General features: G+C 38.5%; 1 protein-coding gene across 3 annotated transcripts in view; it reads right to left on the bottom strand.

The window, feature by feature from the left end:
* si:zfos-2326c3.2 (mitogen-activated protein kinase kinase kinase kinase 4) overlaps positions 1-9,819 on the bottom strand; it is a 70,081-nt gene extending 60,262 nt beyond the window's left edge. For 2 of the 3 annotated variants that reach the window (XM_011480466.4, XM_011480467.4), the window contains exons 1-2: positions 9,591-9,819; positions 8,366-8,431 (exon numbers count right to left, since the gene is read on the bottom strand). In XM_011480466.4, the coding sequence (XP_011478768.1) occupies positions 8,366-8,431; positions 9,591-9,647 (123 nt within the window). In that variant the 5' untranslated portion in view covers positions 9,648-9,819. The remainder of the gene's footprint in view (positions 1-8,365; positions 8,432-9,590) is intronic. The other variant, XM_020706756.3, reaches the window with a different exon arrangement.
* Between the last annotated feature and the right edge of the window lie 2,723 nt (positions 9,820-12,542).

Genomic DNA, 12,542 nt, shown 5'->3' with positions numbered 1-12,542 from the left:
TACCTGAGACATGTAATCATCAGGAAACAGTGCAGCCGGGCGATCTCGAGGACCAGGGATGGGTGAACCTGCTAAAGTGCGACCAAAACAGGAAGCATCCTCAAGTCAATAATGAACGTTTTTTGTGTTTCCAAGGGCTTGGAACCTTTTACTTTGTGTAATTTATCTCTTAATGCAGTTCAGGTAAGAATTAAAGATAAAAGGTTAAAGTCCCATTAGCTGTCAAGTCCTTAATGCGGAGTGTCAAGCAGCAATGGCTATAGGCCCCATTTTTAGACTCTTTGGTACGACTCGGTTGTGGATTTGAACTCACGACCGATGGGTTTACATGGGTTATTCCACAGTTTATCAAAACTTAAAGACAGCAGAAAAGACCTCTAATCTTCAAATTGCTCTATGATGGACTCCGGTATCTCTTTCAAACGTTACCATCAACTGCAATGTTGCCTTTAATTTTAAATATTTTAGATATATAATATATGTTTTAATATATGTTTTCTGTCTTTCTGTCTTGCTTACCTTATTGCTTGACAGAGAGTAAATACGTGTTTATAAACAATTCTATTATTAATATTGAAATAAGTTGTTCGTTGATACACATTTAATCATCAGAGTTGATGGTGAATATTTCTTACAAAGTGATATATGAAACTACTGGTGGCCTTTATTTCTCTGAAACAGACTTTAGTGTCATCATCTCAACAACAACAAGCAGTAAGAGGTGAACTTTGCCTCTGAAATGATGCTTTGTATCACTTAATAAGTTAAGTTTATATATGTTTTTCCTCCACTGGTTAGTTCTCAGTAGCGGCAGCACAGTGAGATTGGTGCAGGAGCCATTGCCATGACAATACATCACACTGCATATCACAGTCTGTAAAAAAATGACTATAAAGTTAAAAAAAAAACAAGATAAAAGTATTTATTTAAAGTATTTGATTTAATATATATTTATTTTGTAAGTGACCATGGTACAAGCGAAAAAATGCCCTTTACATTGCACAGTTCACGCATTCGAATCTTCCTTTTCTCATGATGTACACCTCATCGGGCATTATCGCTTACATACTTTCTACAAGCACTACAAGTTCTGTGCAGTGTTTATTGGTATTCTAGAACTTTTCCCAACATCAAATCTTGATTAATTTGAAAAGTAGCTCTTAAATGGTTCCATTTGGTCTCCCAGTGACTGTGACTGGTCTGCATGGTTGGTTTAACCACTTGACATGCTTCTCTGCAATCAACTGCCACACAAGCCATTGGTTCAGTGGCTGCACCAACCAGTGAAGTCAAACCAGAAGACGTCATCAGATCCACATCCAACAAAACTTACATTTGTTAAATGTTTAGTGAGAAAAACAAAACTGAATTATCCAAAAGTCCTGCTCTAACTGTGCTGGTGGACTGGTCACCCCCCCCCCACTTCCAACTGCAGTTTGGGCATTTCAACTAACAGACGGGGGTGGGGGGTGGGCAGTTTTGTGTGCCAGTTACCGGACTTCCTTATATTCTCCCTGCTCCGCTGCACAGTCGTAATCAGCACAGACCACAGCTAAAACCCTCCCGGGGGGGGGGGGGGGATGCTGCTTTCCTCTTCTCTCGCCAGTTTTCATCTGCTTCTCTCCCTCTTCCTTCCTCCTCTTTTCTGACCCCCCCCCACCTCCCCCTCCACTATTTATTTACTTTTTTCGCTGACGGCTTCACTCCGCCTTTTAAAAGAACAAACACCTCGTCTTCAGACTGGATTGAAGGATTTCTAGGACTAGGTACAACTGTGACAAAATTACAGTTCAACCAGATTCAAGATTTTAAAATTTTCTACCCTAAAACCATTTTCTGAGGTTTAGAAAATTTGTTTCCACATTACAACTGATTTAAACTGCTTAAGAGAGGAGCTTTCATTCAATAAATTAGGAATTCTAACATTAAAAACTAACAGAACATATATTATTGACCCCCAAAATACAGGAAATGGCTGTAAAAGGAACTTAACTCATAAATTTAAGTACCGGTAATAATTTTTGGACTTCAGATCATTTATTTAAATAATTGAAATTTAGACCCGCCCCCAACAATTTCAAGTTTTAGGAGGGTTTCTTTGAAAAATCTGATTATTTTCCACGGAAGAGGGATAAAAGGATGATCCTATTGACTGTACATGAGAACAGGGCAGAGTGAGTGTGACGTCGCCCATAGAGAATGACTTGCTTCCGGTTCTGATGAAATGAAGTAATTTCAGTTGCCTTTTTTTTGACGTACGGACATTGCCATACGACAGACGTCGTCAGTAAGCAATGATTGGTTCGAGTCGGTCTGGGTCATCGTTGCCATGGCAACCACTCTCGCCGTTTCTCCCGTGCCTGCTTTGGGGCTCAAGGGAATCTGTCAATCAAACACTTTGAATGTGTGATGTGAGACCATATACTTTCATGAAGGCATCTGGTTGGTCAGTTTATTACTTGAATAACTTGCACTACAAAAAATATCATGAAAGAGAGAGGCTTTTTAATAGCATGTGAAGTGGACCCCATTGCTGTCCCGGTCTGAGTGGGCACTGATGCAACGTCCCTGTGTCTGAGCTGGATCCTTGTAGGAAGAGATTAAAAAAATACTGAATCTCTTCATACAGCACAGCCAAGCCTCAAGTTTTTTTAAGAATTTACCTTTATAAGTATTCATCGTTAGTGGGGTCACTGTTTGTGTGTGTTCACGGGGGAGGCTGGGTTTTTCTGTTTTTATTTTTTGTCTGTTTTTGTAAAGCGCTACGAGCTACGCAAATATGATAAGTGCTTTTTTTGTAAATAAAGTTTGAATTGATTTGGTTTTTTTTTTTAAGGTGGCAGAGCAAGAATGGTTATTCTGACAAATAGAATGAGTAATAGTTGTTTATTTCTCCATAGAAGTCAAAGGGATTTTGGCTTCATGGAACCAGCGGGTACTTCCTGTTTCGAACGCAAGATGGGAGGGGTCGCTGAGGCCAGTTCTCATACACAGTCAGTGGCTGATCCCTATTAAATGCAGAAGTGTGGGGAATTGTCATAGAGCAAGGTTATCAGCTCAGTTTCAGTGACATGTGCGGACAGGCTAAAGGAAACTGTGGATCAGAAATTCAAATAACCCCTTAGAAACCCTCAAATACTGCTTTCATGCCACTGAACTGATTTAATCTCATTTTTCATGCAGTCTGGCCAAAAACCATTGAAACGCCATGTCAGTGATTCTGCGGAATGAGCGGAAACTGTGTCATGCTCCTCACAGACAGAAGGCTCCACAGCTTTGCAGGGAAGGGAAGTTCCTTCTGCAAGTATAGGGAAACGCCCTGTGTCTGCATGTGTGACTGAGCCTGTGTTAGAGACTATGATGACTGAGACACACATTCACAGGGTACCAAGAATGCCCGACACGCCACCACAACAATCTCCTTTGCTCCTTAGCTCCAAAGAAACATCTTTGTCACAGATTATTTTAAACCACCCGGGCTGGATCTTCGCCTTGGGGACAAAACTCTGGCAGAGGAATCAAAACATGTGATGACTTCTGCATAAAATGTATCTCCTAACTCTTATGTTAACCAAAATTCGGGTTAACCCTGAGGGGAAGGTGTTGAGGTATTAAGGAGAAAAAAACATTTCACTTTTATTTTCTTAAAGAGAAAACTCAAGGTTTCAGTTCAGGTCTTTAAATCTGCTCTGCTACCAATAAATTGCCTTTCAGAATTCCTGGGTCTGGATGGGTGGGGTCTGCAGTCCTGAGTGTCAAGACTAGACAAAGCTTCTAACATTGCCACACACACACGGAACAAACAAAAAAAAGGGCTAAAAGCTTTAGAAACTGTTTTAGGAGTAGGCTTTATGTGCTATTTAAAAATATATATTTATTTCAGGTAAAACTGTTTCAAAAACACTTTCAGATGTCTGACAGGAAAGATGACATTTCCTAAATCGTGGTGGAACCCAACAGGAAGTGCACCAAACCTCCTCTGAGCTCTTCTGAAGTTCATGACTTCTGTATTAAACAGCTTAATTAGATCCAGTCCTTTCTGCGATCAATTTCTTTCAACAGTCTTTTTCTTCAAATGCTGAAGGTCTAGCCTGAAGTTATACCAGACAAACAAATTAGTCGATCATGATTTAATGCATTTTCCCACAACTCCATGCACGATGACTCTGGGTCAAATTTAGCATTTGGAGCAATCATCTCCTGATGTTTTTCGTATGTTGGCTCCAGGGCTTCGTGTTCCAGCAGAAATAATTGGCAACATAACCTGGATTCCAAAGAGGTGCTCCAAACAACAGAGGGAATCTGCTGGTTTACAGCAGGTATTTCAGGAAGCTGTTTTCCTTTAACAGCATCATAGGGATCCTTGCTCCTCTTCCACTCCATCCTCAGGTTTTCTGTTCGTTTATCTTCATGACTTTTCCACATTTTCAGACAGTTAACCTGCTCTCTGACCAACAGAAGACACCAGTTTCTTTGATCACAGATCATGGAGTGAAAGTTTAACAAAGCTGAGAGCCATCAAAGATGGAATTCTGCTAGATAACAAAAGTATTTATAATAAAAATATAAAATTATAAAGTTATACATGAGGGAAACTTAGAAGACCCACTCTGATGAGAAACGTATATTTTTTATTTTATGTTCTTTAAGAATTTTTTGATGATAGAGAGCATGTATTACATAAATTAAGCTTAAATTGCATTTCTGTGTATTTCTTGTATCGAAATCATTGTAAATCAGGAGCAGACAAAAAAATACTGTTTGAAAAATATCCTATTTGTAATGTAGAAAATAATATGGGTGGGCCACAAGCTCCCCGCTCCGATGCATCCACTTGCAGACAACTAGATCCATCTACGTCTTTGTTTTCCTTGTCTAAGCTGATATCTGGATCAAAACTGTACAGCTGGTTAGCTCCAACAATTGCTCGCCATTTTTGTTGCGCTAGTAATAATACCAGGTGGAGTGAGGGGCTGTAAGGTAGCAGGATAGCGGGTATCTGAAGATATCTGAAGCACATCAACAGAATCACAGAAAAAGGAAGTGCCACTTTATTTGGTGCAGTCAAAGATCTAAAACTGGAGAAATGTTGGAAGAGTAGGCTGTATACGAAAAAGGCTCAAAAAATTGCAATGAAACAATCAAACTACGGTAACCCAAACCCATCCAGGAGATTAGAAGATGATTCATGTCGTACTAAACCTTAGTTTTTCAATGAATTGTGAATGACTTTTGTTAGCAACAAACCAAACTGTGTAGCTTTCCACACACAACTATCTTCACTACTGTTTTACCATTATCCCTTGTGCTAACCTATGACCTCACCCTTACATCCTTGCCATGACAAAGGTGGATAAAGGTGAAGGGGATTTCATGTACCATGGACACCAGTGAAGATCACAAATTATTGAAGAAAAATGGTTCAGTGCACTGTCTAGTGGGTCTAGATGACCCAACTCCCTACGTTAAAGTGCCTAGGATAGCACAAGGGTTAGGAAAAGGGAGAATTGTGACACAAAGTTTCTCAGTTAATTCAATAATATTAATTATATAAATATTTTCATTATGATACAAACCCCCTCAAAACGGATTTGCTTCAGTTCCGTTAATTTCCATTGAAAAAGCTTGGCATTACTGCTCTCAACCAAACTCCATGAGATGCCGTTTGACCAGGAAAATCGATCCATAAGTTTACAGTACAGCAGACACTTTTGTCCAAAGTCCCTCACGTCTTACTTTTGACCTGAAGGTGTTTTGCCCAAGGACATAAGGACTGTCTAGCCTAAGACTTGAACCACTGCCTAACCCAGTGTGCCCTGCAACAATGAACACACAGCTACGGTGCAATGTTTTTTTTATCTGTGTTTTTCAACCTTTTTTGAGCCAAGATACATTTCTCCGTAACAAATATCCCGCGGCAAAAAAGAGAAACTCCATAGTCTGTATAAATATACAGTCCCTCTACAATCTCATGTGCATTTTTTGTCATAATTCAGGCAGAATTCTTTTTTTCCTAAAGCTGCCATAGTTAATAATTTTCAACTAAATTAGTAGAAAAATTGCCCAAGAAGTCGCTTTCCCCTCCAGTTTATTATCATTCAATGTCATGTAACCTAACAAAAAAACAAATAAAATGACATTCTTTCTAATTGGTCATTTATTTTAAAACATTTTTTTATGTTTGTGCATTAGCCATTTTTGAACAAGTGCTATATACATAACATTTGAATTGATTTGATTAAAAAAGGTATGAAAGCAATATTGGTTAATTTGACAAATGCTTTTTTTCCTCAATAAAAATCAATGGGATTTTGGCTTTGGAGTTCACAGGTACCTCCTGTTCAGTCTGCTTTTACAATATGCTTTTGAGAAAGGACTATCTGCAACATCACAGTAATTATGACAACTGCTCATTGGGGGAGGAATTAGTCAAACAATTATGTTGTGTGTTTTTTAAAGGCAAAGCTGAAGAAGAAAATTCAGCTGTTTTCAGTTAATCAACTGTGTCTCCTCATTTCTCCATGTTAGCCTCCATGAGACATTTTTCAACTTCTGTTTCTGGACTTGAGCTTTTCCAAATTGGCGTTAGGCTTTCTGTACTTTTTTCTACTTTCAGCAGAAATGTCGCTCAGTCTCTTTGGATCAAAAATGTGTCCTCAGTCACACCGCAGTGAACCACAGCAGTGTTCCCCTGTCAGCAAGCCTGAACTGAGACCCTTGTTCTCAAGCTGATCTGCCTTTAAATGTTTGGTCTGCACTAAAATTCAAAACTTTCCACCTTGGCAAAGGAAGCAGGTTACTCCAGGAAATGAACCCTGCTCCAAAGCAAACAGTTCATCCTCCCTGAGGGTCATAGCTCAACCTAAAGATTTATAGTACAGTATTGGAATCATGTCAAGTTCTCATCAGCTGTTGTTAAACTTCCTGTCCGTCTTCCGTTACGGTACATTTTGATGAGATGAGCAAATAGAGAAAGGGAAAAGCCCAAGAGCTTTTCAGAGTTTGCTCTGCTCGTATCACAACACAAGCGGTTTTTGTAAGGGTCTACGCACTCACACGTTTGTGTCCATCTGCTGTTGTTTGTTAGATCCTTTTCTTTTACAAGGTTTCCTGGTGGGACTCGCTAATATACATAGATACAAGGGTTTCGAGAACTATTAAAATAATTACTACACAAACACAGACTGGAAGGGCAAACTTCAGGTCTTGAAAAGCAGCAGCAAATGGCGTAGGAGGGATGTCATACTTTTTTTTTCTTCAAAATAAATGTTAAGTATGTGCATACACTGCAAAAACAGGCACCTTCGAAATAAGTCAAAAATTCTTACCCCATTAGCAAATTTTCCTCAAGTAAGCAAAAAAAAATCTGCCAAAGGGGTAAGAAAAATTCTTTTACCAATAATTCCCTTTTAAAGAAAAAATTCTAGTCACCAAGACATGTTTGGGCAAACTAAAATTATTTTGTAAGACAGAATAGAAGACAATTTTTCTTGAAACAGGGGGTCTTTTTAACTTTCTTAAGATTCCATTTTTGCAGTGTATAAAGTTGGTCAAAGACGGCCTGAGCAGAAACGTTATTTATTAATTCATAGTTGCTGGTTTTCCCTTATCAAAACATCAAACGGTTTGAGTCATAATTGGTGAAATTTCTGTGCAAAAATCCCCCCTTCCTGCGAAAGGACCAACACTGGGCTCACTGTCCTGCACATCTCTTGCAACATTTTCTCTTTCAGGAAATGAAATTGAAATCGAAAGACACACCCACCAACTGACACACGCTCCCGCACAGACCTGCACACCTCTGAGAAAGGGGCACCGAAGGCAAACCCTTCTCTCACTTTTCCCACACTGCAGGTAGGAAGACAGCGATGTTTCAGACGCTACCAGCAGCTTACGCCGTATTGGCTCGACTTCCACGCAAACATACATCTGAGACCGAAAGTGGCCGTGAACTCCAGAGGTCGACAAATTTCTAAACTGCAAACATTCAGGCATGTGTAGAAACACCCACTTTGCGGTAACAGTCCGGAGTTGGGGCACAACCAGCTGCAGAAGCCTAAATATGTCTAAACACCTCCTGCAAACCACAAAGCAGTCACACTCAAATACAAGCAAACTGATATTGAGATAAGGAAGTGAGCCCCACCCAGAGCCTAAATAGATGCTCCAGATGCACGTGTGGGTTCCTTTTGCTACCTAACTGGAAGTAGCTGAACTTTAACCAGAAGTCCCGTGTCAGTTACAAGCCGTGTTCCTAAAATGCGTCATTGTGATCTGCTGAAGTCCACATTTCGACATGCCCATCTTCGTAGGTTTGTCAGTTGTGGTGCACGTTGACATGGAAAAGGGTAACAGGAAATCTCACCTTATAGACCTGACCGTAGGTTCCATTGCCAACCACTTCGACCAGCTCAAAGATCCCCGCTGGATCCTGCAGAGCAAAAAGACAGGTGTGAATGGGACTCACGTAGTTTAGCAGGTGGAAGCCGGTCTGATTTCATCAGCTTAAAAAAGGAAATATCTCATTTCAGATTATCTTCAGTGCAAATCCGTAGCAAGCAACAAACTCACAAAGAAGTTTAGTTATTCTAAGGTTATGGGGAAATTAATAAAGTGGATTTGCTCCGCTAAATAAAGTGTGGATAACAGCTCTTAAGTCCCACTAAAGTCATCTTTCGATATATACCGGTAAGCATTCCTGGTGGTACTTTAATTATGCTTATGGAGTTTTTAGCCAAATTCAAAAAGCCTGTTATTTTCTAGGACATAGTCTTTGAACTGCAGCAGTTCATCCAAATTCGCCTCAGAGGTGTGGACGGGACTTTTGGCGCAGAGTAAGTCTGCCCTGACTTCCCAACATCTCTTCATCGATACTCTCTCCTACTAGCTTACAGCCCCTCACACTCTAATCTAACATTACAACAAAAATGGTACAGTTTGGAGCCAGATGTCAGCTCGGACAAGGAAAACAAAGACGCAGGTGGATCTATTTGTTTGCAACGGGATGCATCAGAATGGAGCAGAGTAGGGAGCTTGTGGCCTGTAGCACCTACGTCACAGCTACAGTTTTTTTTCCTCTGCTGCTGATTCAAAACTATTTCAATATAAATACATTTTAAGAGAAACGCAATTGTAAGCTTGATTTTCTTTAAACTTTCTTCCATCAATTTTCGTCGCTCTTTTTAGTATGGGGGAAATGACAATATATATATATATATATATATATATATATATATATATATATATATATATATATATATATATATATATATATATATATATATATTTAGGTTACATACAAAAATATTTATACTTTATTTGAAAGAGGAAGTGAAAGTTTTAACCAAAATTAAGAAAATTCCTAACAGCTTCAGTGTCTTTACAGAAAACCAACAGAGGAAAGTCTATAAATTCTCCCAAGGACATGCCGGGGCAAACACAGCAACATGTTTGTAACAACACAACCGGGATAAATGTGGCCCCTTAGGAGTTAGTTGCATTAAAATCCCATTTTCACTTAACATCCAATGCCCTACAGTGTTTACATAAACTTTGGCTAAAAGCAAAGTTGACGTTTCTCTAAAACTTACTCTGAGAGCCGCGAGGTCGATGCTGTCCAAACTTCGAGAGGTGTTTTCTCTCGACATCGCAACCGAAATCCGTGTCAGTTCGTGGGAAACCGCGGAGAAGACATGGACGTCCAGACTTCTCCCTCCGAGTTATAAACTAACGGACTTTTCTCTCTGGAGAGCCATTCTAAAGTTTGCCATCTGCGACAACACCAAGGGTGAGCACGCGCCACTTCCGAATCTTCCTTTCAGAATAAAATCATCCGTGTTGAATTTATGCAACAACATAACATTTTTTCTTTGTAATTAAACACAAAACTGCCCATTTTGACTTGTTTATTGTTTTATAACTCTAAAAATTAAAATATGTCAATTTTGAGGGGGTTTCATATTGCATCTGTCTAGTACCACTTTGAAATTCAGATTTCACAACTTCCGCTTTTACTGACATTAAAACAGCTCCTCACAATGGTTGGCATGTTTTGCTAGTTTTTCCCTTTAAAATGTACCAACCTATTACGTACATTTGTTTATTACTGGAGCCATGTTTGGAGGGTGAAAATGCATTAAAAATATGACAGTTGTGTGGGCACAGACTTTTAAAACTGGAGACCTAAGACAACAGAAGCAAATCTAAATACGAAATGATATTTATTTAAGTAACTGTGAAAGAATTATCAAAAGCATGCTCTTATTTTATTTTATATTAGAACTTCATCACTCATTTAGCTGTGATGGACAGTAAAAGAAAAGTCAACATTATATATTCCATTAATGTTTCTGCATTCACAAATATTCCATCATCTTATTAAACACTACACTTTTTTAATGGGGGAAAAACTTTTGCAATGTTGGTAACTGCCATGGTGTCTATAGTATCCCTTTAAAAAAGTAGTCTAATTAAGTGTAATACAAGTATACTTCTAATTTACTACTTATACTAATATACTACATATTTCTTATCAATATATTGTAAACTTAAAATGGGTGCATTTAGTCTGAAGAAGTATTTAGTTTTATACTTCCTATACTAAACATACGTGGTCTGTACTATAGACTCTATAGTATGCTTGCCATACTTGTACTTGTACTCCAGTCTACTTTAAATATACTTCAAGTGTACTCTTTTTTTGAATCAGGAGATTGAACCGACGAATTTCTGATTTAAATGTCCTATATGTGGTTTTTTTTTGCACAATTAGTTCTCATTTATACTGTATATATCCATGGTTATTTTATTTATCTTTTATATATCAATTTACCTCTTGTTTTTCTTGTTTTTTTTTTCACTAAGTGCTGCTGTGGTGCCTGATTTGAAGGAAAAAAACAGGCTTAAATGTGCAATATTATTATGACACATGTGTGGGCGTCTGCATTATTGTAGACAGAGATACTTCCATCCATCAGTTTTCAACCCCACAGGAGGGCGGGAGCCCATCCCAGATTCTCCCACTTTTCTACTGTCTCACATACAAGTTGTTTTTTTTTGTTTTTTTAGGTATAAAAGGTTTTGGATAGATGGAGCTCGGCATGACACTCTCCGGACCCAAGCAGTGACTCAATATCAGGACGGTGAATTGAGGGTCATTATGCGGAAGAACATTGTCACTGTGTGTGCGCTTAAAAAGAGATGCTGAAATTCTAGAGATCTCTGTGAGAGAATTGCACATGACAACTGACTCTCTTGCACCCTTGTGTGTGTGCATGTGTGTGAGTGTTTGTGAATGTGACAAATTAAAGAGGGGGGAGAGTGCGTGGCTGCAAGTGTTTAGTGTGTATGAGTGTGTTATGTCCCCGGGAAGAATGCTCCCTCTGTGGGCTCACACAGTAGTCCCGTTCACATCAGGGTCAGCTGCCTTTGCTCATGCACACACACACACACACTGAGATTTGTGGGCTTGCATGTAACCAAAACAAAACTACTTTCACTGAGACAATTGAGTGACAATAATTCCACAGGCATGAGGGTGTTTGCCTGCATTTCTCCATCCACACCATGTATGTTTTCCTTTGTGTCAGTATGTTTCCTCTTTCATTTTGCTGAAAGTTTATACATAGGAAACATTTTGCTTCCAGAGAAACTTGACATGTAACATATCTAAGCCATATCCGGGATATAGTTCTGTGCGCGCAGCACTGATGTGATGGAAAGTGAGATATTATGGGGACTTCTACAGAAAGGCCTTTTCTTATTTCAGTTTTCACATGACAGTAATTTTGTTTAGCTTCATAATTTGATTTTTTTTTTTCTTTTCAGTCATGAATACAACATGTGATATGTGGTAACAGTCAAAACTTTAAGAATTTATTAATTTATAAAAAACTATGGTCTATAACTTCTCAGTGAATTCTGGATTGAGACTGTACAACAAATAAAACCCTGGAAAATAATGGAAACAATTTATAAATGTATACCATTTTTTAGCTAAATGTCACCATCTTTATCTTATGACAGCTTAACATGCTCAGCATTCTTTCTAAAAAACAAATCCGATATTCTTCAGGAATTTCTTTCCAGTTCTGCTGCAGAAGTTCCAGAAATGACTGGCATTTGTGGGTTTGCATTGCTGTTGTTTCTCTCCTTACGACAGGGGTGTCCAAACCTTTTACATAGAGGGTTTGATGAGGTGAAAATGTGTGGGAACCAACTAATCAACCTGCATGCTTTTAACCCTTATAATAACACTGAATGGTAATGAACTATGTAATGAACTTTCTTTTGCAATGGGGTACTTTTCATTTCTTCACATAGAAAAAGAATACACCTAAATACAATTTTACCAGTTACTGTGAAATTCTGATTTCAAGTGCAGAGTTAAAAAGAAGAAAATGTCGGAGAAAAAAACTTTTGTCAACATGAATTCTGGAAATGTTAAATTTTATTCACTATTAAATTCTCACTGTAAAACTTCTAAATGTAAATCATCAATCAACTAGATTAGAAAATAACAGAAATAGGTGGTTATAAATTAT

This window comes from Oryzias latipes, chromosome 10, assembly GCF_053564925.1.
Source record: "Oryzias latipes strain Hd-rR chromosome 10, Olatipes_Hd-rR_3.1".
NCBI lineage: Eukaryota > Metazoa > Chordata > Actinopteri > Beloniformes > Adrianichthyidae > Oryzias > Oryzias latipes.
This window is presented reverse-complemented; position numbering and strand designations above follow the sequence as displayed.